We start from the raw sequence: 25287 nt of genomic DNA on the forward strand, positions 1-25287 counted from the left end.
CAGGAGCTGGGACCAAACCCCAAAGTTCCAGGGATACAGGAAACAGAAAGGAGCCAGGGAAGCCTCACAGCCTTGCACAAAACAGCAGGCACCACCCTGCCCTTGCCCCACTCCCCTGTGCCTCATCAGAGCAAGGAGGCAACCACAGTGCACACCCCACAGCCCACCTCCCTCCCTGCCCCCTCACGCACCGCGTGGGAAATTGGAAACTTTAGGGCTTAGGTAGCCCTATCCATATAGCTTTCATTCTGCCATTTGGTCTTATGCCAAATTTTCTCTGGAAAACAGCACACTGACTGCAGCAACAGCTGGTAGAGGCACTGAGACAGGATGAGACACCAGACACTAATTAGTACCTAAAACCTGAGATGCCTTCTCCTCAGACAGCACAGACAAGCACACAGCCTGCCTGCAGCTCAGCTGCCTGGCAAGTCCCACTTGGTGAAAACTTTTCCCAAAAAACATCAGGAGCAAACTCCAGCCACTTTTTCCAAACCAACTTTGTGGTAAAACTGCAACATGTTCGGCAAGCACAGGGCAGGCATGCTGCTGCTCTGCAAGGGGTGTTTGTGTCCCTCAGCTGCAGGCAACCCCACAGCCCAGCCTCAGAGCCCGATTTCCCACCCAGTGTGAAGAGGACAGCCCATGCCACAGCCCAAGCTGGTGGCCTGGAGTACCTCACAGTCTGTGTGGTACAGCCTGACTCCTCGAACTCTGGACTCTCCCAGGATCTTGCACGAAGCTCAAGGATGCGGACAGCAGAACTGTCCCATTAAACAGCTGGCACAGCTCATGCCCCCAGATGCCTCTTTCCAGCACCCCTGCCAAATGAATTCACTGCGTTTGCCACCACATTCAACCCTAGTACTACGCCAGCTAAACCTGTTAGAAAAAAACCATCTTTATTTACACGGAAGAGCATCCGGCAGGACCCACCCTCCCCCAGGCACACATGCATGCACACAGAGCTCTCCCCTCCCTGCAGCAGCACGGCGGGCCCTCAGCGCTCGATGCGGACCAGCATGACGGTGACGTTGTCGGCCGAGCCGCGCTGCACGGCCTTGCTGGCCAGCCTGTTACACGCGGCCTCGTAGCGAGCGTCTGCCTCCAGCTTCCCCTCTCTCATCTGGATATTCTTATCCTGTTGGGACAGAGCAATTTCACTGCTCCCAGCAAAGGTAGGATTGTGTTTTCCAAACACCGGGAAGCAAAACAAATGCACGCCACCCAGGGCATGACTAGAGGACGCTCTGGCAGAAGCCCGTTTCGTGCTCTCTGCAGTGACAAACCCAGCCCCCGCGGCGCCTCTCCTCACCTCCAGGCAGGACACAATGAAGTTCACAGCTTCTTCTGGTGTAAAGACTTTAAAGAGGCCATCACACGCTATGAGAATGAACCTGGAAATCAAGTGGAGACAGATTCCAAGCCTGAATTTTTGGCTCCTCAGCTACAACAAAATCACCTAATCTATTTTATGAACATCCACGCTCAGACCCAAAGGGAAGATGCTGTAAAAGCTCATCTGAAAATCCCTCGGGACCTACTGTTCATGGCAATTCAAAATACAGGACAAAGAGCCAGGCAACTAATGCAAGACCTCGATCAGGACATCCTGGCTGCGCTACAACACTGGCAAGATCATATCTGATCCTGGTCAAATGCTCCATTGTTTCTCTAAGAACTGTTTCTTTCCTTTCAGTCCTTTTCATTCATGTATTTTCCCTGTGAAGCAGCTAATGCAAAGAAATCGAGAAACAAAGCTGAATCCCTCGTGTACATCACTTTACATTTCTACACTCCTGAGGTATGTGGTGATTTAAATATGCAAATTCAAAAAGAAAAGCACACGACACAACTGTGAGCAGAAAACTCTGACACAAAATATTGCCACAGGCTGCAGAAGGTTGAGGAGATACAAAGCCCAAGGCAAGGGCAGCACCCCCCTTAGGATGGGGAGACAGACTGCTGTGCACCCCCTGCCTGCACAGGGAACTGCATTAACCAGCAGCCCTAACCAGAGTCACCAGGACAAGGAAAACTACAAGGAACCCACAGAAGTGGTCAGTCTGCACATGCCTCTGAAGACATCATTTCAGTGCATGATACCCAAGAGTATCTTTAGAAATATGTGAGTGGATCACTTGATATGGAGCTCTAATCCCAGAAAAAGCAGCAGTACTGGGTTACACTCTCACCTCTGAGAGTCTGCAGGGCCATACTGACACAAAAGCTCGCTGCAATTTGTCGTTGCCAATCATATCGTGGAAAAGTATCTCAAATCTTCAAATATCACAGCTGAATGCAGAAGTATTTATTGGCACCACAGCTGCTAAAAACAACTCCTAGACAGAATGGAGACCCAAGAACTCAAGCCTTAACTACCTGCTTGAACACTGATTTGTGAACTTAATCAGAGCACAGAGGACATCTAAGGCTTGCGTATGCTATTGCTGTGAGGCTGGTTCCTCCACGAGGAGCCTCCACAGCATCCTGGCAGAGCAGCAGATTATCTCACTGTTCTAATAAGGAACAGAAGCAGAGAGACAGCAGCAGTTAGAGCAAGAGACAGCAGCAGTTAGAGCATCCTCTGATTCTGGGGGGATTAGTCTGAAGTGCCTTGGCTGCCCCAGCAGAGCAAGCAGGGTTGTGCAGCTTCTGCTGAGCAGAGCTGGGACAGAGGACCCCCCGTGCAAGGGCACACTTTACCTGTCGTTGTGTGTGAGTTGGCAGCGTTTGATATCTGGCACAGAGATCACACCACAGCGCTTGTACTGGCCATCCCCAATGGAGCGGGAAACCTCCAGCACTCCCAGGACTCTCCCGTCCCTGCACAAGGAAAGAAAGCACTCAGAGCCCTCCCCACGTGTGTATCTCACTGCACTGCCTGATGGGGACATCGTGCACCCATCTGCTTGTACAAGTAACGACCCACTTCCCCAGCAGGTTCAAATCTTCCCTTCAAAGTCCCCTTCCCTTTCTGCATGTTTGTGTGAAGCTCTGGGAAACAAGTGAGGGGAGGAGGAAATGAAATCAGGAGACTTCAAGGCTGTTTTCCGTCACCCTGCCCTAACTCAAGTCCGGCTTAGCCTAGCAAACTGGGCCAGTAAAAGTTATATACGAGCTGAATTCGGGGTGGCATAGTTTGATTAGAGATTATTTTTTGGCAAGATATCCAGCAAACTGCTCTTCACTAGAAGCAGAGAGTGGCAGAGGCAAGAGGTGTGAGTCAGCAGCCCCTGCTGTGTCCTGTCTGAGGACACCAACCCCTACAGGCTGGCCCAGCTGCAGGCAGCCCTTTCTGTGAACCTACATGACAACGCCCCTTAGGAAACACCTCTGGGTTGTCAAGCTTTTCTAACTAACCAAGCTCCCTAGAGAAACAGCTTCCCACACTTCACCTTTCCAACAATCAGGCATCTTCTCCCCAAAAAGGCTCTTCTGTGCCCTCTGAGAATACACAAAGCTCATTCATCTCATAGTCCAAGCAGCCCCGCTTGAGATAAAAGCAAGAAGCAAGGCATGTCACAGAGAAGAGATCTGACACTCCACACTTTGGGGCTTATCTCTTGGGCCCAAAATACTGAACTGCAAGCAGTGGGAGAGGCTGCCAGGCAGTCAGGGACCAGTTCTGAAAGGAGCTAACAGACACTGAGCCATCTCTCTGCCATGTGCAAAGAGAGATCAGTGCTGAGTGTAAGTGGCAGCATGTGCCCCCCAGAGATAAGGGGAACAAAGTGCTCCAGATACAGCAGCATAACAGAACTGAGCCCACCCCTCTCCACCCTGAGTGCATTTTGCTTCCACAGGCACGAAGATACTTCACCTGCACTGAATCCTCTCTTTGTGAAGATGCCACTAATCAAGAAACAGCCTTCAAAGAGGAGAGAACCTAGCCATGGAAATAAGACTAAGCTGTTGTGCTTGGCACCCGCTCCCCAAACAGCCATGAACTCCTTTTTGCACAGGAACATTAAGATAATCACATTTTGGCTCCAGAAAACTCCCTCCTAATGCAGAGAGGCTCAGTGCATCAGCTAACCCCAGGGGAGCAACACCAATGGACATCGAGGGCTTTTTTGTGCTCTTTCAAACCGTGCCCCCTCTCACAGGGCAAGGAGAGAGGAGTCATGCTGCAAGGAAATGAGTTCTGTTCAGCACCACAGAGTGCAGAAAGCAGTAACTCCCTCAACAATCCAATCCAGCTCCACAGGTCCAAACGTGTAGGTCAAGCTTAAGCCTGCCTATGCTGGTATCCCACTGCCAGGCCTTCACATGGGTCCTGCCTCAGCCATCACAAGGCTCTGGGAACCATCAACCAACTCCAGCAGCTGAATCCTTACAGGCCTCAGGCAGCAACAGATTCTCCCAACTAGGATGCACACTGGGCTCAGGGAGCTTCAAAAACCTCAATGCTCAGGCCCCAAATCAGGCCAGGGTTTAGATCAGCTCATTCACACCCTCGGGCACTCACCTGACATTTCCCCCAGCTTTCTGTATCCGCATCCGCTCCTCGTACTGGGTGGGGTTGTGCTCCTTGCTGAGGCTCAGGGCTGTGTGCTTCTGACTCTCCTCATTGTAACGACACAGAATCGCCTGTGCTGACAAAAGACCACCATCAAACCCCACCACGGCTGCAGCAACAGCTTCTGGAGAGAGCCCCCAGCCGCGCTGAACGGTGCTGCAACGGGCCAGTGACTGCTGGCCAGGGCTGCTTCTCAGGGCTCATTCCTAGGCAGGACGTGCTGCTCAGTGACTTTATCAGAGATCTGGAGGCAAGAGCTGAATGCAGCTTTACCGAGTTTGCTGGTGATACCAAACTGGGAATGCTGTGGGCTCTGGGGGGGGGACGAGAGGCCTTGCAGAGGGATCTGCACAGATGCACCACGGGGCAGTGCCAGAGGCACAGAATTGCTGAGTCCAAGGGCTGGGTCCTGCACCCAGGGTGGAGCAACGCCGAGCACGAGGCTGAGCTGGGAGAGGAGTGCCTGGGGTGGGGAGCGCCCTCTGGAAGGGGCTGGGGGTGCTGGGTGGCAGCAGCTCAGCAGGAGCCATCGCCAGGAGGGCAGGGGGCATCCCGGGGGCACCCACGCAGCGCGGGCAGCGGGCCGGGAGAGGGCATGGCCTGGCCGTGCCCAGCACCAGCAGCCTCGCCAGAGGGCTCCAGGGCTGGAGATGGTGGGAAGGGGCTCGAGCGTGTCCAGAGGAGAGACCCACGCTGGGGCTGGGAGTGGGACCTGGGAGGAGGCTGAGGGCTCTGGGTTTGGCTGCTGTGGAGAGAAGGAGGCTGAGGGACAGCTTCATCCCCCTCTGCAGCTTCCTGGAGAGGGGGCATGGAGAGGGAAGTGCTGATCTCATGGGAATGCTGCTCTCAAAGCAGGGCCAGGGGAGGCTCAGGCTGGACATTGGGAAGTGTTTCTTTACAGAGCATGTAACCAAACGCTGCACCAGGCTTCCTGGAGAGATGGCTGATGCCCTGGACTGTCAGCGTTTAAGAGGCATTTGAGCAGTGGTGTAACTGCAGGGCAGCCCTGAACTGGTCAAGCAGTTGGACCAGATGATTGTCATAGGTCACTTACAACTGAAATATTCAAAGATTCTCTTCTTGATGTGAGATATTTAGCACCCTCAAGAGAGAGCTTTCACACACCACTGCTTTACACTACGGGGGACAACACAGAAGTATTCTGTACCCACCCAAAACAAGATGCTTTGTAGGAACAGTTGAGTAGCTCATGACAACTCAGACATCCCAAACAAACTGACAAAAACCCCACGAAGCTCTGGGCAGAATAAAGATGCCACCAGTGGTCTCCATTGTGCTTACCCGGCTGTCCCCGAGGTTGGCTATGTAGAGAATATTGTCAACAGCTAAGACACAAGTAGCTGTGGAGCCATCCTTCCACGCTGGCTTCCTGAAGGGAACAAAAATGAGATGACCAAAGGGGAAAAACAACACTTAAGAAGTTACAGAGTGCTCTTGGGGACCCAAAGCAGTGTCCTGTGCCAACACACAGCAATCAGGTAGCACAAGCCCACAGCAGCTGCGTGCTAGCAGCTCAGGCTGGTGATAAAACAGCCAGCTGACAGGGACGGAGGAACTACACGAGACTACAGATTTCTGAATGCACAGCCAATGCCCAGCTGGTGTAAATACTGCCAACCACAGCTCCCACACCAACTCTTCCTCACACTCAGCTCCCAGGAAACCTCATATGTGAGCAGACCAGGCTCAGCCCTGATGGCTGCCCAAAAGCTACAGCATCACGAGCAAACAAGCACTCCACACTCCTCCTTGGGAAGCTGCTTTGCAGCAGAACTCTACAGCAGAAATTCCTTCTTTTTTGCTGACATTTTCCTTCCTTTTTTCACAGTATCCCTGCTCCCTCTCCCACCTCAGCAGCAGCACCACCACTCGCTCAGTTGCTCTCCTCCCGTTTCACTTCCTGTAGTTAAGCTTTTATCTCTAGAGCTCTAGGTAAAATGAGAAGCATTTCTTAGATTACAGCTGCCACACTAGTCCTGTCCACAAAAAAGCTTGGCTGTGATGCCATTCTTCACTGAAACCAGCTTTGAGAGACTAACTTCTAGACATATTTCACACAGTTTTTCCTTGCTGTGAAGGTGTGGCTGCATGAACACGATTCATTTCATCATCAATACAGCTACTGCTAGCAATCCTTTGCCAAAAGTCGTGTTTCTGAGCAGAGGCTGGCTTGAGAAAGACACTACTGTGACAGACTCAAGGAAACATCCTCCTTTTGCCTGGTCAAACTTGTTCTGATTAGGCTTAAGAGAGTGAGCCAGTTTGCAACCTACTTAGAATTGAAAATTTTCAGGGAATCAAATGCATCAACAGTCTCCATCTGTGACAAAGGTGTCACTGTGAAATAGTAACAATAAAAAAACAAACCAAATGTGTGTAAAGGATTGGTAACAAAGTGACTGTATTTGAAATGCAATCTATGTCCTCCCTTCTCCACACACTGTGTGCCAGTTCAGCAGAGACTGAGAGAAGGGTGCTTGGCACTCCACACCCAGCTGCAAGGCAGGCTGGCATTTACCCCCCAGAGGGACATTCTGCACCAACATCTCTGTTTTCTAAAGAGCTGAAGAAAGCAAGATTTAAATTTACGTTGGGAGATGTACGTCTTACAACACAGGGCATTCAAAGCTACTTCAGGGATGTGTTCCAGCCTGACAAGCAGAGCTCTAAAGAAAGCTTAGTGGCCTCTAGAGAGCCCCTCCTGCCACACACTGATGCCATCAACAGAGAGATCCCCTCAGGCAGTACAGGACAAGTCCCTTCAGACACATGCAAGTCTTTAAAAAGAAATCAAACAATCCTGATAAGGATTGTCCTCATTAAGGACAGAGGTGGTCCTTGGACCTGTTTTGCTTCCTTCCTTTGGAGAAACATTTTAGTCTAAGGGATCCTATGGACTGCTCACCATGGAGTGGAACATGCCATGATCTAGTTCTAGCAAGCACTCAGCTGGCAGAGTCACAGCCTGGCACAGTGGAGCTGCGTGGAGTTTTGCCAAAGCACAGGAATGACACAAGGAAGGTTTCCTCTGCCCTGCTCACAACTCAGACCTCAGAGATGCACACTAAAAATACAAAGGAACAGAAAGCATTTGCACTTACTGGCTGGATGCCTGCTTTAGAAACTCTTCATCTGTGTGTTTGAACGTGTCCAAAAGGCATCTCTTTACAGTTTTCTCCACACTGGCTACCTCACCTGTCAGACAGAGAAAACAGCAACTAAGCTCCAAGTAAAACATATCTGATCTATCCTAGTCTGTCCCTTTGCTCATCCACCATTCAGTCAGGCAGTGCATCTCTTGGACTCTGCAGAGCAGCTGGGGCACATCCCGGGCTTACCCTAGCCGAAATCCACGCAGCAGTGTATGTGGAGAGCTCATGACATACATCTCTCCACCACAGGAGCATTTTCATACTTGATGTGGCACTGCCAAAACTGGCAACAGCACATCCCACACTTGTTTAGCGAATCACAACTGGCTACTTGCACCCTTGTGCCAAAAAGGCTTCCAGCCCTCTTTCCCAGCAGACACAGCAGTCTTGCAGCCCTCTGGGAATAAGGGAATGGTACTGTAGGACTACACCCAAGCAGATCAGTTTCCCTATTCCCTGCCAAGGCAGAAAAGGTGATGCTTGTCCTACAGCCCTTACTCCACTCCTCTCACCTTTAGGAAATTTCTTTATCAGGTTTTGGTGCAGATTCTGTGCTGCAAATTTGGAGGCTCGGACTCCCCCGTGGCCATCAAAAACAGCGAAGTACGAGACACGCGTGCTGTGAGGGAACAAAAGGCAGCAGGAGGATAAGAAAGGCCACCAGCCAGGGAATGGGATCAAGTACATCCCTCCCCATACCACCCTGCCCTGTGTCAGCCAGGCCAAAAATCCTGCACTCCAAGGCACAGAAGGCAGCAGGTCTCTGAGCTCATATATTCAGCATTTACATGGTTCACATGTTCCAGCACTGAGCTGAGAACTTTCTTGTAATTTTCCACTCCTCAAGAAAATGAAGGGCTAAAGGGTTTACAGACCTCAACTTGGCACAAAGGCAAATAAACATTTTACCTCGAGGACACTGCAACTCTCCAGCAATACAGACATCAGTCTAGCCAATCCTACAGTACCTTCCATGCCTAAGCTTGTTCCAACTATGCTACAGACAAAAAACTTGGATCTCTCAGAGCACAAACCTCTTGGGACAGTACTAGCTCAGAAGCTAAATCCAGTATCAGGCTGATGCTCGAGAACATTCTTTTCATTTTACACACCCACTTACATTTGGGTAATACAGGATCAACATCCAGAGTTATGGGACTCTCACGGTGCTCATAAAGTCAGTGACTGAATGCACTGAGCTGCCCTCCAAGGGGGGTGTTTGTACACACCAGCCCTGTGAACTGCCTGGAACACAGCTGGCTGATGCCTCAGCCCAGGTCTCCCAGTAACAAGCCCAAACCATGCACCACAAGACAGGCAGGCAAGAGCATCAGCTGTTCAAAGCAGAAAGGACCATCCCATGGGCTGAGCTGAAGCAAGCTGGAGCTCCCTCATCCCCAGGATGGCTGTTCTGGCAGCTGGGGCCCACTTACATTTGGGAGGGCAGAGGCCGGCACTCCTCGGTGATGTCGTTTAAGATGACGTGTGCATCCTGCATGTCTTCTCTCTCACCTTTTCTCTCTGCCACATAACCCTTCAGTCCAAGGATGCCCACTGATCCTAAAGGGGAACAAAGCAGACGCACACATGCAAATCAAACTCCTCTGTCTCCTCAGCTCAGGCTAAAAACCAGGGAGTTCTCAGTTTTCAGAGCCCTGTCCTGGCAGCGCAGCCCTCGTCCTGCAACAAAACATCTGCTGCTGAGCAGGACACGTTTACTTTGCAACATGGGTTTTTATGTGCCCCCAAGGTCAGCAGCTCTAAAAGCAGCCTGCCCTCATTTCAGCAGGCAGCTGTAGCCGAGCAGGACTGCTGGGCACTGGGCAGGACTCTTACCAAACGGGCAGGGGACAGAGTGGGCAGGGGAAGCACGTGGCACTGAACCTACAGCTTAATAAAGCACAGCTTTAAAGAGTGCCCTAAGGACAGGAAATCCAGGTCTGATGCTCCCAGGACACGTCCTTTCCTTTGGATCCCTGAACACATCTTACTCCCAAAGCTGCCACGCAGCACACAGGCACTGAAGCTGAAGGCCCTGTCTGAAACAAGCCCGTCTGTCCCCTCTCTGGCATCCTCAGCAGCCAGCAGAGATTTGGGGATGTGGCCAAAGAAAGTGGTGTGGATCTAGCCTTACAGAGCTTCCACACCCGATCCCGCTGCTGGCAGCACAAGCACTTAGAGGTGCTTGCTGCTCAGCTCCTGCTGCTCCAGCAGGGACAGAAAGAAGGCCCAGGTGAAGGAGACAGACAGAGCCAGGAAGCTCAAGGAGCTGCCACACACCCCTGCAGCAGTTAGTTTGTTTCCTACAAGAGGCTGAAAAGGCAAGCAGACTGAAGAACCAAAGCTAAGCTTTGTTCTGGACTTACTCAGCCCAACGCCAAAAGTACAAATTGAGTACATTTGTTTTCAAACTGTCTGAAAACCTTTACAAACTTTCTTTTCCACAAGTTCTTCCCTGCCATTCTTCTCTTCCTCCTCCTCCAAGGACTTTCTCTTCTGTCCTTTCTCTTGGCTCTCTGCTGATGAGACTTGCTTAGTAGCACTGGAGGCTGGAAGAAAGCAAAGATGCAGGTGGCTCAGGTGTTCCAGGACTGTTTCACTTGCACTAATTCAGCAGCAAGTCCTGTCACACCAAAGCACACTCAGGAGTGCAGGCTCACACACTTACACAGCATGAAGTGACCACAGTTACTACTGAACACCCCACAGGATTTATTCCTTAGCTACCAGGCTAACAACCCACAGGATTTATTCCTTAGCTACCAGGCTAACAACCCACAGGATTTATTCCTTAGCTCCCAGGCTTTTTTGTTCTGTTTTGTTTTGAAGTTAATTGCTCAGGAAGTTAATGCTACAGGCTGGAACATTTCTACATTATTATTATTATTATTTTCCTCTCTGATCTCTGTCCACAACAATGCAAAGGAACTTATTGTATTACTCTGAACGTGCAAATTTTTTAGAAGGTTCAGAAGAAAGCTACAAATTAAAGGTAGCAAGCAAAACCTGATGTCAGAACTCTGGCTTTGTTCGTCTGGAGATTCAGGCTCCCACTGTGGGTACAGTGAATTATCTCCTCCCAGGTGACAGCAAGCACACGGCTGCATGCAGAAAGCCTTGCCAGAGCAGCAGCCAGGGCAGGGGCTGCACCAGGGCACCTCCCCTCCCAAAGCAGGGAGCTTTCAGACAGAGAACCATGGTCCCCAGAAGACAGGAATGTACTTCTGGGAACAGGCTTAATTTTAAGATTCAGAATCCTGATTTAAACAATTGGGCCACAAATTGCCATGAAAGGTGTCAGCCAGTCTGGACTGGAGAAATAAGCAGCAGGTTAACTTGCTACGTGTCCCACACAAGAGGCTGCACTGTGGCTTCTCCCACAGAGGGGTGGCTCAGCAGAGGCTGAGGAGGGACACAGCTCCTTACCTGGGTCACCACTGCTGGCTGGTGGGAGACCATCAAAGAGCAAAGAGCCTTCTTTTCCTGGAGCACAAGAAGAAGACAAAACCAGTAAAATACCTTTGTTCCTTTCAGGCAATAATGCTTTGCCTATGACTCTCCCGAGGTGAAGAAATGATGTCAGTTTACCAAAGGCAGCCAGATTTCTACTTCCATTACTAGTCGGGCAAATCCAGGCTTTGCATTTGTTCCAGGGAACATTTTTACAGAACGTTTCATAGAATACATGTGGAACATCTATAACACTCTGGTTATAAAAAAACCAAACAGGATGCAGCTGGTCTGCATGCCAGCACTGATAACCCTACTGGCTTTATTCTGCCTAACAAAGAACAGGATTTACACACATTTCATCTGAAAGAGATGCTGATGCAGAAAACACGGAAAACCAAACTAATGGTAGGAACAGAGCACCCATACCTGAGTCAGCACTGCTGGATGGTGGGAGATCATCAAACAGCAGAGGCCCTTTTTGGGCGTCTTTCCCTGCAAGGCACCAGGGCAGAGTAAGGAACCAGGGCAGGCACTCCTGGGGGGAGTTGCTCTGAGAGGACCGTCCCCAAGCCAGCACACGTGTGGTAAACCAGGAGAGCCTTACTTCCATCTGTAATTTTAGCAGCTGCTACACAAGGAAAATAACCACCTGCCTGGGGCTGAGGTGAACTTTTGTCTTGAGAACAGGTTTTCGGGTTGTTTTGGTTTTTTTTTTTTTTTTTTTGCTAGCAATCCACTGAGCTGAGCAGCACAGTGAGAGGCAAGGCTCCGACACGGTCTGGACCGCGGCAGTTCATTCAGATCATGCAAAAACACGGTCTAAGCTGCAGCGGGGCGAGCCCCAGAGCAAAACAAAACCACAAAGCCCACCAAACCCGCCAGTTTCTCCAGCGATTTTCAAGCCGTCCCCTCACCCTCCCCCTCGCCCCTCAAGCTCCCGGTGGCGGCGGCCCGGCTGTGCGCGGAGCCGCGGCCGAGCCGCAGCAGGCCCGCCGGGGCGCGCAGCCCGGCAGGCGAGGCCAGGGGCCGCGGCGGGGCAGGCCCGAAGGGCAGCGCGGGCCCGAGCGGGTGGCGGGCTCACCCGCGGCGGCGCCGGGCTCGGGCAGGTCCCCGAACAGGTCCATGGCCGCGCTGGCCGCCGCGCCGCCGCCGCCGCCCGACCGCGCCCGCGGAGGGCCGGAAACGGGCCCGCGCCCGCCGGCAGCGGAAGGGGCCCTGGCCCCGCCCACAGGCACACGTGCCCGCCCCCTCCACCAATCGCGAGCGGGGTCGCGCTGTCAGTCAGCGCCGTCGCCCCGCCCCCCCGCGTTGAGCGGGCCCGCGAGGGGCGCCCCCCAGCGGCGGCGGGCGCTGCCCGCGCTCGGCCCCGCTCCCGGCCCGGCCCCGCCGCCCCGCCCAGGACGCTCAGCGCACGGGAGCTGCGTTAAATGCGACATTTATTTCAGAACCGAACAAGCCTCACGTGCGCACGGACGGCCGGGACCCGCAGTACTGCCCCCCCTGGCAGGCGGCGGGGAGCGCCGGCGGGAGCCGGAGAGCGGGGAGCGCGGCCTCCCTCCGCCTCCGGCCCCCGCCTGCCCGCCTGCCCTCCGCGCCACCCGCTGCCCTGGGCGGTTTCCCTTCCGGTGGGCTCATCGTCGTGCCGGAGCCTCCGCTGTGCACTCCTTGCCGAGGGGAGGGGCCAGGGCCGCGGCAGGAGCGGCCGCAGCGCTGCCGGTACGGTGGCAGGCGTGCCGCAGCCCGCGGGCAGCTCCGCTCCCCGCCGCTCCCGCTCCAGCCGAGCCCTCTGCGCTGCAGGTTTGCTGGCCTCAGGCATGGCTCGGCTCTGGCTGGAGGACGCCCTGCAGCTGGCTGCGTCTTGTCCGTGGCACAGGCAGCGCCACACAGCCCTGGCCGGTGAACCCGTGTCTGGTCCCTGACAGACACTGGTCCCGTCTCTGCCAGAAGCTGTCTCCTTTCTGGAAGAGCCTCCCCTCAGGTACTCCCTGTTTCTCCACCCTGAGCCTCTTACAGTGACATTCGGGATGGTACTAACTAGTCCTTGCTCAGAGCACGGGAGCCAGGATGTTGCAGCCCGGGCCCCTGCGTTGCCCCAGCCCAGCGTCTCTGTGCCTCCCGGCTGGCACCTCTTCATACAGAAAGGGCACAGGTCGGCCTTCGGGTCTAAAAGTATCACAGAGGGGAAAATAGCCCGGTTTGCTGGGGAAGTTGTCCTGGGCAGGGGAGCTGGGCTGAAAGGAGCAGCCCCACTGCAGATTTGGGCTGTAGTACTGGGGCAAGATGCCCAAGGAGCTGTGGTGAGGCCAGGCAGAACCAGCATGTGCTCAAGAAGAATCCCCACGCTCTTCCCGTCACCTGAAACCCAAGCTAAAGGGTGCCTGATATGCAGCAAGGGGGCCAGTGCAAGCCTCTACTCCTCTGCCACGTCCCTGCCTATCCGTGCCCCCCACAACACGAGAATAACGAGAAGACAGCACCACGTCCCACATACACACACACACACACCCACGCACACCCACGCCCCACAGACAGTGCAGGGAGGTGTGGCAGAGCCAAGGCGCAGCCGTGCTGGACAAGAGACAGCAGAGCTGGGGGGGTGCCTGGGAGATGCACGGAGGAAGATGCTCAGCTTCCAGCATGGAGCTGTGCCAGATGCTGCCGGCCACTTGGGAAGCCCTGAACAAAAACATCTAGTCATGAGTGAGAGATGGGAGAAGAGAGAGAGCTGCTGCTGGAGGAGGTGGGAAGCAGTGATGGCTGGAGGAGAAGGTCTTTTCAGCAAAAACACCTCCGATGCAGGAAGCCCCCAGATTAACATGCTGATGGAGGCAGGGTGGGGGGAGGTGGGTGCTCGCTTCTGCAGCAGAGGAAGAGTGAGGAAACACCAGCTACAACAGAAAAAAGAAGCCCCATCCCCACCCTGACACCCTTTGATCTGCTTTGAGTTGGTCATCTGGCTGGGAGAAGAAGGGATGTGCAAGCCCTTTTGGGAAAGGGCAAGAAGAATCCTGTAGGGTGGGACAGTCATCCCTAGTCATGGCTCCTGGGGAGTTTTCCCAACTCACCTGAACCTCCACACTCCCTGCAGGGTTGGGATCCTTGGCATCCTGCCCTAAGAGTGGGAAATCCCTTTGGATGAGACACCTGGGGGTCCCGGGCTGGGATAGGGGAGGTGGCCCAAGTGCTTTTTGTTGGAAAGGGTAGCCCAGCATGGGGTGACAGACAGAGCCACACCCAGAGCTCTCCTTTTCCCTCCAGTAGGACCAAGCTCCAAAGGGCAGTGACCCCCCTGCAGGGACACGGGTGCCCTGGCCAGCTGAGACTGTGGGCCGCTCCCTTCCAGAGGTAGATGGGACAAGTAGGAACTGCCTTCTTTGGGAAGACATGGTGGGCTGTCTGGCCACTGCTCAGGGGAAAAGTAGTTTAAGCTGTAGGGGGAGGCAAAGCAAATAGCTGGGGAAGGGCATGGAGTGAGGGTGAAGAGCTGCGCTGCTGCCAGGCACAAGCCAGGGGTGTCCCGGGAAGGCAACTCCGGAGCTCAGGCCCAGCACCAAGGCTCTCCCCTGCCTGGGGGAGGCATTGGCTGGGGGCCAGGACTCAACTTAGGGGATTTTTGTGATGTAAATAGAAATAAATACTTTATAAATATAATCTTAAAGTACTGACACCTGATCTTACTCTGCTGTCTCTTGCAGAAACACCGGTAAATTAGGGAAACCCCACATCTAAATTACCACTTTCCCTTTGCCTGAGGGCAATTCCTCCTGCTCTCCCAGCTCTGAGCTTTACTGCATTCCCATCTCACTAGATCAAAGACCAGCTTTTCGTCAAAACCACCCTTCTCACTCCCTCCCCTCTGATAGGGACCTTTTTTGGAGCATTAGATGGTGTGATATGAAGGTCACCCATGGAGGGACAGGCAGAAGATGGCACGTGCACAAGGAATCCTGCCCAGGTGGGTCCAGGCTTTTGCAGCTACAAACAGAAGTGAGTTTCCCCTGTGGAGCTGTAAATCAAGACAGATCCTTCCATGGAGCAGAGAGCTGGGGCAGCAGATGGTGTGAAAGATCAGATATTAACATGGGGAGTCTTCAGACAGAATCAGCTATCTTGATCCTGTTGGCAGACGGATGAAGTGGAGGGTGTTTTTCAGGTTAGATTCTCATCTGGGCTGTTCTCCTTCTGGACAGCTTGGATCTGATTTAGAAAACAAGGGACAAAAGGCGTTAAAAAATGTGGACAAAAAGAGGTGTGGACTCCCAGGTTTGGTGTCCTGCATCCAGGCTGGTACTTGAATCCAGACAGCTGGAGTGACATAGAATTAAAGTCTCTTTAGCCAGAGCACACAGATTTCTGTGCATTTATTCCTGTTCCCCTAGTCCTGCCACTTGAGGTGATCTCAAGAAGTCCATGGGATGGTCTTGTTGAGGAATGAGAACATTCCGTGCAGGTAGTTTGGCGTGCAGCTGCGATTTGAGCTGCAGGGGTGGGAGCCTGAGATCGGAGCCCGTGAGCTGCTCATGGTTTGCATAACAAAGGGCACAGGGACCTTCGGCACAGCCAGGTGAAGGACACTGGGAGAGTGCCCTTAGACTGAGAGGGTGTAAAAGCCCAGGGTTTCCTTTGTTCAGGGTCCTTTCTCAGAGGCACCCAGCCCCAGCTGTTATTTTGTTATTGCACCATGATTTGATTATTTTAAGGATGGAGATGTCTGAGACTCTGCTGTGGGAAACCTGTGACTGAGCCAGTTAGGAAACCTTGTCCGAGTGTGTGTGTGGTGAGTGTAGAAGTCAACCAAGGCCCCTGTCGGCTCACTGGGACCAGCTGCTGGGAAGGGGCCTCAGTCCCAGCTCAGGTGGTGCATCTGTGCCTTCCAGAGTGGCTCCGGGATGGTTGAGACAGGAAAGCTTCCTTAACAGTCTCAAAAACTCTGTGGGATGGTCTCAAAAACAGTGACAGGCCAGAGGCCCTGCCACCAGGCATGGATGTTCCTTTGAACTCCGCACAACACCACCTCTGTACCGCCTGTGTTGTGGTGTGTTTTGTCCTATTAGTATGATTATTGTTTGATTTGTCATTTTCCTGTGCTGCCTTTTGGTCTCTGCCCTTTTCCCAGAACTTCCTTTACTCCCCCTTTCAGGAAATGCCAATCTCTCCCTAAAAACTGCCTAAGCTCCAGAAACTTCCCTGTCAGTTTAGTATTTCTCTAAACTTCATTAGTTGACTGAAACCGTCCTTTTCCCTTGGGATTCTTCGTTGGGTGATATTTGAATGCCCGCCTTGTTTAAGTCCTCCTGATTAGCTGATTTCTGTATCCTCCCCTGTGACCCTCCCTTGGTATTTAAGCTATTGTCTGCCCTGAGATCGGGGTCCTGGAGAAGCTGAAGGGGAAGCTGTACCATCAAATAAACTCATCCCAGGATCCGTGACTGCTGCGTTTGTTCTGCACTGTGCCTTCCCTGGCAGCTGGGAATCAGTGGAGCTGGAGAGGGGACTGTAGCCTGTTACCATCTAGCCGGGACAAACCAACACACCTGCAATCTGGCCCTAGACTGAAGCATTTAAATGTGGATAAGCTGAATTCAAAATTAATATGGTCTAAGTTTGGCCAGCTGAAAGCCTGTCCCAGCAAAGCTCTGCACAGGAGACACTCCCCACACCCGGCTGGGCCTGTAGCAGGAAAGCACTGGGAGCCTGCAGCCCCCCCAGCAATGGCTTCTGTGCATCCCCCTTCCCCCAGCTGCCCCTGGTACCTTATGGATCCAGCCAGGAGAGGGTTGAAAGCGTAGAGCCAGTCGTGCATGTCCTTGTCACTGCTCGCCTGCAGCAGGATGCCCCGGTGCTCTGTGCACACCGCAAACGTGTTCGGGGTCTGCGGGGGGAGAGCCAGAGCTTAGTCCTTCACTCGGTGGGGTGTGCAGAGTGGGGCTGGCTCCCAGTGCCCTACCTTGAGCATGGCCTGCTGGTCCTCGCTGTACTCCACCTGGGCCTTGGAGAGGTTGAGTATGGCCCTCTCGACCGCATCCTTGTCCGAGTTGTAAATGTAGACGTATGGACGCCGGACCACCACGAAGCGTTTCACCCATCCATTGGTGTGAGGCTCCAGGAAGTGCAGGTAGCCCTTTTTGGAGACGATGGGACTGCAGAAGGGATCAAGGGAAGGGGTGGGATACAGACCATGAGGAGGTGGCAGCGGTAGGGCATGGCCCCCCTGCCCATAGGCGCTCCCCTTGCTGGCTGCCCTGGTTGCTCCTACCTGACTCGAATCTCCTGGATGTCGGGCACCAGCAACCGCTGGGGCTCCTTCTCCTCCTCAGGCCGGCGGGCTGGGGACTTCTTCTGCTCTCCTTCTACCACAGGCTCCAGATCGGGGCTCTCTGCCCTGGAGGAAACCTGGGGGGGTCTGAGGAAGGAGGAGAGGATGGAATGTAGGAAGAGTGATGGCTAGGGAACATCCACAGACAAGGACCTTGTCCCGGTGATACAGCTGCTCTGCTTGGGATATGTCACCAGAACCTCCCAGCCAGCTTCTTACCTGACCTCCATGGCATTGTAACATCCTTCCACCAGTGATGGGCAGGTCGAGGAGGGGGTGAGAGTGGTGACCCCAAGAGCTGGCATGGAAGGGTCTCTCATCAGGGTCACGGACATTTCAGACAGCTGTGGAGTAACGGAGGTGTGAACTGGAGTTTCTGCGCAAAGCCGGGCACATGCAAAGGCTCCTGCTCATCCAGGGAGAGGCAAGACCCCTGGCTGGCAGGGTCCTCTCCTGGCATAGTCCTGAGAGCCACCAGCTCTGGGAAAAACCGGAGCAAGCAGAGAGAGCAAACACCCCAGAGGAGGCGTGATTTGTGCCTCAGTGCCCATCTGGCCCCCACCCAGCCGTTCCCCTGCCAGCCACACATCCCTCCCTGGCCCCACCAGCCCAGGGGCAGAGCAGTACCTTGCTCTCGCTGGCGCTAATGCAGACGTGGCTGTGGCTGTACTCCCTGTTGAAGGTGTGCGTGAGCAGGCGCAAGCACTGCAGAGAGAGGAGGAGGACAGTGGGGCATGAGGCACATTCCACCTCCCACTCTTCTTGGGCTTTCTCCCACCACAACCCCCAGCCACCCTATGGAAGCCACTTCCTGGCTTCATCCCCACAAGCTGGGTTTGCTGCAGGATGCTACCTTCACAGCCAGCTCCTTCTGCCTCTCACTGGGGGTCTCGGGGGGAGAGGTGCGGCTTTCAGGTGCTCCATCAGCAGAGAGTGGGGAGGAGATGCAGGATGTGCTTCGGGACTCAGAATCCTCGCTGGAGCAGGGGGACAGGGTCTCCACGCCCAGGCGCTGGGTCATCTCCAGCTTCTCGCGCAGTAACAGGTAGTGTCTTGTCTTCTCCACCTGGGCACAGACACCCACCTCAGGGGTGGCCCTTTCCCCCATACCCAAGCTCCCTTAACCCCATTTACTCATCAGCTTTGGATCTGCTGGGACCTGGCTAGCGGCGAAGCACAGGAGTACTGGCAGCACAGCCCCATTCCTGCCTCCTCCCACAACCGAGATGGCCGTGCCATCCAGGGTGGGGAATCCCCCCAGCACCAGTGGAGCTGCGAATTGCACTGTTTCAGCCCATTTCTAGCCCAGACTCTCACTTCTTGCAGGAGGCTGAGTTTCTCCAGCTCCCACTGATGGTCGAGGATGAGGCTGTCACTGCGGGGCCGCCAGCCAGCCAGGTTCTCCTCTCCCCGGACGTAGGCTACAGAGGTGTCCAGCACACGCCGGCGCCTTCTCTGCATGCCTGTGGGCACAGACACACAGCTGGGGGGACAGACGCACAGCCCCTAACCCAAAGGGCTGGCTGTGCCTCTCTGCCCCAGCCGAACGCCTGGGCAAAGGCGTGGCACCCACCTGGGCTGCCAGCATCAGCCACACGGCAGAGGCTGAGCTCGTAGACTCCCGTCACACGGTTGCTGTGAGCAAAGAGAGATGAGGCATTACTGGCTTTGCACCATCCCCACACCCCAATTTTTTTAGCCAGCCTACTGGGATGCCCTATTAAAGCTCCAGTCCCTAGGTGATGGCTCTCCTGTCCCCAACAGGAGCATCCTGGTACCTCTCAGAAGCCCGCAGGCTGCCGCTGCCAAAAAGATTGCGGATGGAGCGCGAGGCGGGAAGCTTGGCATCCCGGGAGTAGAAAACCATGCAGAAGTCTTTGGTGATGACGGCGGGCTGAGTGCAGTTCTCCATCTGCAGTAGGGCAGAGGGAGACGTCAGGGGTGCTGCAGGGTGGCAGCCCAGCTGGTCTCTCCCACCCCTGTGCCCAGCAGGTTCCAGACTCAGGGTCCCACATGGGCCCCGAGCACCAAGATGAACCCTGCACCCCATCAGTAGTAGCTAAGGAAGGGCTCAAGCTGGCTGCACCCCAACAGCAGGGGAAATGCCAGACTTTGTTGATGTACAGTGACCCCAAGCAAGGTCCTTGCCTCGATGTAAGCTGACAGGGTGATGTAGATCTTCTCCCGGTAAGGGGTAACACGGTTGAGCAGCAGCGAGTTGTGCATGGAGCTATCCCACGCCGCCTCAAACTGGTAGAAAGTCCTGCCAAAAAAAACCCAGCAAGGCCAGTAAAACAACCTCCCTGGAACCCTTGGCAGGCGAGCAAAGAGATGTCATTGTCCCCCCCACAGCGCTGCAGCAGGCCTGCAAGGACACACAGACATGCATGCGCAGTGGGGACAGATGGGGACAGCCACTCCAGAGGACACAGGCTCAAGGCAAAGGGCACAAGGCATGGGGGGGAAGAGGACACGGCACCCTTGAAATGGCCAATGGACCGGGGTTTTGGGGAGGCGGGACCATGGGAGGAGTGGGGGCTCAGATGGGGTGCAGGCAAGGCAGAGCAGGCTAGGAAGGCAAAGGAGGGCGAAGGAGGGTTCATGCCCCACCCCTGTGTTCAGAGCAGGGGTTGCCACCCCCGGTGCACCCGGGCCAGTCCCCACCATCCAGCCTGGGGCACAGCACCTCCCAGTGCCTGCCAGGAGCGGCTGCTGCCATTTGGGTGATGATGGCCAGAAGGGAAAGGAGGGAGGATGCTCAGCACTGGGGGTGTGCTGCCAGCCCACCTCTGGGAGCACAGCCCCCGCACCAGCCGGGTCCCCTTCCCCAGGGCTGCCCCCGTCTGCCAGCCCTGGGCCCCAGTGAGAAGCTGGGGATTATGATTTGGTGGCTGGCCCCTGTCAGGCTGTCTCCCCTGGCTCTTGCTCTACCCTCATTGCCAGCCCCATTCCCACTCTGCTGCCTCAGGCCCCTTTGCTGTGTTTTCCATGGCTCCCAGGCTGGGAGAAGGAGCAGGGGACACCTGGTCCCACTCACCCATGCCTACAGGATCCCAGAGAGGACGGCACTGCTCACCCAGACCAAGAGTGGCAGCTGCCCTCCTTGGGTTGAGCAGCCGAGGGTGAGGAAGCAGGAGGTGGCTCCGGTGAGAGAGCATGGAGGATCCCCATTTCACCCCCTGCACCACTCCTGGGCTCCCTCCTGCGTCAGCCTTGGCTTTATGGTACACCCACTCCCCAAAACCGCCCAGACCTGCTGCGGCTCTGGCTCCTGCCTGAGCATCCTCAGGAAGCTGTGGTTCAGCCATTTCTCAATGAGAACACTTCAGCATGTCCCTGAAGCAGCATCCAGGTGGCTGAGGAGCAATTTTAACAAGAGCCAGGGCAGCCAGTGGGAGTAGGGAGAGGTCCTCAACTGCAATTTCCCCCGTGTTGGAAGAAGAGGGAGAGTGACGCTTTCAAAAGGTGTATAAAATACATAACCCCACCGGGGGAGAGACACAGCCAAGGCGAAGGATTGCTTTGCAGACACAGGTTGCTTAAGAAAAGAGTGCTCCCCAAGGAGGAGGAGGAGAAGAGGAGCCTCAGGGGAGGGGAGAAAGAGCAAAAAGCAGAGGGAGGAGGCAAAGGGGAAGAAGAGAAAAGCAGGAGGGACCAGACCGAGCAGGTGCGCGTGAAATACCTAGTGTCATTTCCCAGCGAAATGCTATAAGTGGAAGGTGACCCAAGGACAAACACACACATGTACACACACAGAAAAACGACAGGTCAGAAGAGCCCCTCTTGAAGGGACTCGCACATCATAGCACCGCTGGCCAGGGCAACTCCAGCCTAGCTGAACCCAAAGTGGGAACCAAAAGGAGCTCAGCGAGGGCAGACAGAGGCTTACCAGCCGGGGTGAAAACCCTCTGCCTCCCACTTTCCTCATGGTCCAGCAGCTGGGAAGGAAGCACATGTGCTCCCTATGCCCTTAACTCTGCCCTTGTGCCGCCCCAGGGCGAGGAGCTCCCACCCAGCGCAGTCCCCTGGGACAGTGCCAGCTGGGGGGATGAGATTTCCCACTGCCACTCACACAGCAGGTGACTTCTTGGCCCATCCCCTGGTCCACAAGGAAAGCATCACTGTGCTGAGAGACCACAGGCAGTGCCAGTGTGAACCCACCTCTCTTGTGGTGGGGGGGCTGGATCAATGCTGTGTTCACTTTCCTGCACGCTGGGAGGGGACAGAATGCTGCTGCAGGGACAGCTCTGCCCTCAGACATCTCTGAGCACAACCAGATTTGAGTTGCTGTAGGGAGGACAACCTTCAGGCACAAAGCTGTGTGCCAGGACTTGGGACACTCCATCCCTTGTCTCCCAGGCATGTACCCCTCTTCTGCCACAGGCCACGGCGGTGGCCTCCTTCCCCGAGGCCCCACGGACGCTCCCATCCAGAGGCTGGTGGCACACCCACAAATCTGGCACCTCTCGCGCATACACCGGGCTCACCCAGCGGTCCCAGCTGGAGCCTGCAGTCCCCAAACAGCCCCTTGACACAGGGGTACAACAGCCTGTGCCACATATGCGCCCGCTGTCACACCTGCGTACAGACACGCGCTCCCGTAAGCCGCACCTACGCACACAGGACACCCATGCACAGGGTGGGCAGCTGCTGCCACACCAACTGCAGCGCTGTCACACCAACTGCGGTGCTGCTACACCAACTGCAGCACCAACACACCAACCGCAGCACCAACACACCAACCACAGCACTGCCACACCAACTGCAGCGCTGCCACACCAACTGCACTGCTGCCACACCAACCGCGGCGCTGCCACACCAACTGCAGCACCAACACACCAACTGCAGCACCAACACACCAACTGCAGCGCTGCCACACCAACTGCAGAGCTGCCACACCAACTGCAGCACCAACACACCAACTGCAGCGCTGCCACACCAACTGCAGAGCTGCCAGCGCTACCAGGTGCCCAGGAGAGGGCAGGACAAGCCCCAAAACTTCCACTGTCCTCACCAGCCCTGCGGCTACTCCAAGCAGTACCAGGGCCTGAGCTGGGGCTGGGGCGGGAGACAATGGAGGGTCTGGCACGCTCCTTGCCAGATGCCAGAAAAGATGGGAGAGTAGCAAAGTCGAAAAGCAAGAATAAAACCCAAATCAGGCAATGGAGACGCAGGCGTGCGAGGGGGAGCGGCAGCCAGCCAGAGCGTGGCCCACACGAACAGCAAAAGGGGTTGAGTGAGCAAGAGGTGCCAGCGCAGTAGGGAGGACGGATGGGGCGTGTGAAGGGATGAGGGGCCGGATGTCCAAGTGCTGCCTCTGGTGGGAGTGAGCGTGCCGAGGCAAGGGGGTAGAAAGAAAGAAAGAAAGGAGAGAAGGAGGGGTGGAAAAAAAACCAATGGAAACAAATAATACCTAGGCATATCCGAATCAAGAAACTGCCTGCGAAAACACAAAACAATCACATGGTTAGTGTGGGCTTAGATGGGCGGTAGCAGCTGAGGGAAGCGAGGGGGGACACCGGGCAGTGCCCCCCGCGCCTCCGCCCTGGGCGCTCGATGCGGGGATGGATGCACGCTGAGGAGAGAGCTGAACCGCTCTCCCAGCCTCTTCCTGAGTGGCTCCGGGGCGCTGGGGAGGCTGCAGAGGGGAAGCCAGGGCTGCTCCAGGCAATGGAGGCTGCGTGGCACAAGGCAGCAAAGCGGGGAGCGCAAGCGGCTGGGAGGAGGGTGAAGTGGGCACTGGCTCTGCTCTCTGCCTTCCTTCTGCCTGTCCTCACAGGGTGAAGCATGCATGTCTGCACGTGGAGTGGAAGTGGGGGGCACTGCAGCTAGCGCCCTGCAGGCAGCTGGCCACCCCCTCCTCCCCCTGCCTCACCATGGGCAGGCTCCATGGAATAGATATGGGACAGATATGACATGAGCACCGCTCTGTGCCCCCAAATGGGCCCCCAGTCTCCACGCTTCTCTCCACACCCCAAGTATCCCCCCAGCACGAGCCATGTCCCCTTGTCCTGCAGGACTCATGGGGCAGAAGGCAGAGCAGGAGGCACATCCCTCCTGCCAGGCTACCTTAGGCATGCTGAGGATCCCATATGGCTGCATCTGGGACGAGACAATCCAACAGATCAGGAGCTGACAAAAAACTGCGCAGCCCCAAGAGCCCGCAGGTGCCACAGCCACCCAGCTCCCAGCAAAAAGAACCATCACTGCTCCGGGCTCTCCTCGTCTGACCATCCCCATCCGGCTTCCGTCTGTATCCCCAAGGCTGTGACAAAGTCTCCTGGTGACACTTGCACGCGTGCTGAGCCCAGGACTCGCCTCTGCTGCTCAGATACTCTGTGCCAGTTGCTCTGCCAGGTCCAGGAGCTGCCCTGAGGGTGCTCAGGGTACCAAATTCTATCCAGATCCCCATCATTCCCCCAAAACCACCCTGCCTTGGGACAGGCCTCCTTGGGACAGCGGTGATCACAAAGCAGATGAAAGAAAAAGTAGTTCCCATTTCTCGCCAGGATGTTCCTACACCAGTGACCACAACGCACACAGCCAAGGACCAGTCCTGCTGCTCCCAGTGCTGGCAACGACCTTGCCTGTCTTGTCACAGCTGCCTGCAAGCACACATTCTGGCCAGAGACCCCCACCAGTCCCCCGAGTTCCACCAGAAGCCCTGGAGTGGAGGAGAGCTCTGCCCTCCATACCCACGACTCCCCCAGCCACTGCAGGACTCACACAGGGAGATCTTGGAGAAAACAAATCTTCTTTCACACCCTGCCAAACTTACAGCGGGGACACCTTTAAGCAACCTGGTCTAGTGGAAGGTGTCCCTGCCCGTAGCAGGGGTTTGGAATGAGATTGTCTTTAAAGTCCCTTTCAGCCCAAACCGCTCTGTGGTTCTGTGACAGCCCCCCGGGATAGGCAGGAAGGGATGGGCATCCCTGGAGTCACCCACAATGGGTGGGAATGGCTTTTCTGCATCACTTACACACAGATAGGGATCTGCCATGGGTGCCAAGTGGCCTTTCCAGCAATTTTGCTGGGTCACAGGACAAATAGCCCTCCCCTCTAGCCAGGCAGTTGGGACATCCTGCTGGCACCAGCACCAACTGCTTCCCTGTGCCAGCCCATCACAGCCAGCACCAGAGAGCAGAACCCACACACAAATTCCCTTTAGTGCCCTCCCCAGCACAGCAAGGCCTTGGGGAGGAGGAGGAGGAAGGGGGTTGGCAGCCCTGTACCCCAAGACCCCATGCAGCTTCAGGTACACCCTGCCTCAGGGCAGCCGTGGGTCAGCAGAAGGGCCAAGAGCCTTCCAGGGGAGAGGGGGGCTGCTACTCAAGCCCCCCATCCCTCCCCAGAGCAGGGGAAGAGCAAGAACAAAAGCATCACGCACCGGTCATCCTGGGAGGGGTGGATGTAGCCGGAGGAGAGGATGTTCAGGGACAGAATGTTGGGGTCGATGAGTGACTCGTCGGCCTCCGGGGTGTTCCGGATTCGACCTGCAAACACAGCACAGAGTTGCTGCTGAGGTGCCAGGCAGTGGCACTGTAAGGGTCCCCGTGAAGGCAGGGGCAGACTGCCCGCCTGCAGCCCCTCCTGGCCATTCAGCACCAGAGACCCTGGTCCAGCTCCTGGACACGGGGGCCGGGGCTGAGGTATCCTGCCCACGCAGTGTCCCAGTGTCACCTGCCAGGCAGCCACTGCTTTACTATTGCAGGGCAGGAGGGGAGACAAGGCATAAAGCTCCATGTGGGAACATGGGAATGTGGGCACGAAACAGTCTGAGAGGATGCCTGGGAGCTCAGTGGGCTGGGGGCTGGCTTGGCTTA

The 25287-nt window shown here is 55.4% G+C and overlaps 2 protein-coding genes across 25 annotated transcripts in view; both read right to left on the reverse strand.

The window, feature by feature from the left end:
* Nucleotides 1-874: 874 nt before the first annotated feature.
* On the reverse strand, nucleotides 875-12380 carry LOC119704718 (ILK associated serine/threonine phosphatase). Its single transcript, XM_038146345.1, has 12 exons — nucleotides 12230-12380; nucleotides 11575-11640; nucleotides 11122-11178; nucleotides 10119-10244; nucleotides 9129-9255; nucleotides 8208-8314; nucleotides 7645-7738; nucleotides 5825-5912; nucleotides 4472-4593; nucleotides 2707-2826; nucleotides 1316-1397; nucleotides 875-1141 (listed from the first exon to the last, which is right to left on the reverse strand). The coding sequence occupies exons 1-12, from the start codon at nucleotides 12270-12272 to the stop codon at nucleotides 1001-1003; spliced, it is 1173 nt and encodes a 390-aa protein (XP_038002273.1). The 5' UTR covers nucleotides 12273-12380; the 3' UTR covers nucleotides 875-1000.
* Nucleotides 12381-12567: 187 nt separating this feature from the next.
* KIF1A (kinesin family member 1A) overlaps nucleotides 12568-25287 on the reverse strand; it is a 42030-nt gene continuing 29310 nt past the window's right edge. For 7 of the 24 annotated variants that reach the window (XM_038146052.1, XM_038146049.1, XM_038146046.1 and 4 more), the window contains 14 exons: nucleotides 24852-24957; nucleotides 22878-22904; nucleotides 21147-21170; nucleotides 19613-19727; nucleotides 19243-19376; nucleotides 19038-19099; nucleotides 18782-18927; nucleotides 18318-18530; nucleotides 18092-18169; nucleotides 17684-17808; nucleotides 17405-17551; nucleotides 17096-17288; nucleotides 16902-17020; nucleotides 12568-15345 (listed from right to left, as the gene is read on the reverse strand). In XM_038146052.1, coding sequence (XP_038001980.1) covers nucleotides 15303-15345; nucleotides 16902-17020; nucleotides 17096-17288; nucleotides 17405-17551; nucleotides 17684-17808; nucleotides 18092-18169; nucleotides 18318-18530; nucleotides 18782-18927; nucleotides 19038-19099; nucleotides 19243-19376; nucleotides 19613-19727; nucleotides 21147-21170; nucleotides 22878-22904; nucleotides 24852-24957 — 1532 coding nt within the window. In that variant the 3' untranslated portion in view covers nucleotides 12568-15302. The remainder of the gene's footprint in view (nucleotides 15346-16901; nucleotides 17021-17095; nucleotides 17289-17404; nucleotides 17552-17683; nucleotides 17809-18091; nucleotides 18170-18317; nucleotides 18531-18781; nucleotides 18928-19037; nucleotides 19100-19242; nucleotides 19377-19612; nucleotides 19728-21146; nucleotides 21171-22877; nucleotides 22905-24851; nucleotides 24958-25287) is intronic. The other 17 variants (XM_038146055.1, XM_038146048.1, XM_038146069.1 and 14 more) reach the window with 3 other exon arrangements.

This window comes from Motacilla alba, chromosome 9 (assembly GCF_015832195.1).
Source record: "Motacilla alba alba isolate MOTALB_02 chromosome 9, Motacilla_alba_V1.0_pri, whole genome shotgun sequence".
Lineage (NCBI taxonomy): Eukaryota > Metazoa > Chordata > Aves > Passeriformes > Motacillidae > Motacilla > Motacilla alba.

Excerpts from the sequence above, each read along its gene's own strand:
- LOC119704718 (XM_038146345.1), bottom strand. The coding sequence starts at position 12,272 with ATGGACCTGTTCGGGGACCTGCCCGAGCCCGGCGCCGCCGCGG. Across the intron at positions 7,739-8,207 it reads GATAAAGAAATTTCCTAAAG|GTGAGGTAGCCAGTGTGGAG; the intron begins GTGAGAGGAGTG and ends TCTGTCTGACAG. Across the intron at positions 4,594-5,824 it reads CCAACCTCGGGGACAGCCGG|GCGATTCTGTGTCGTTACAA; the intron begins GTAAGCACAATG and ends TTGTCAGCACAG.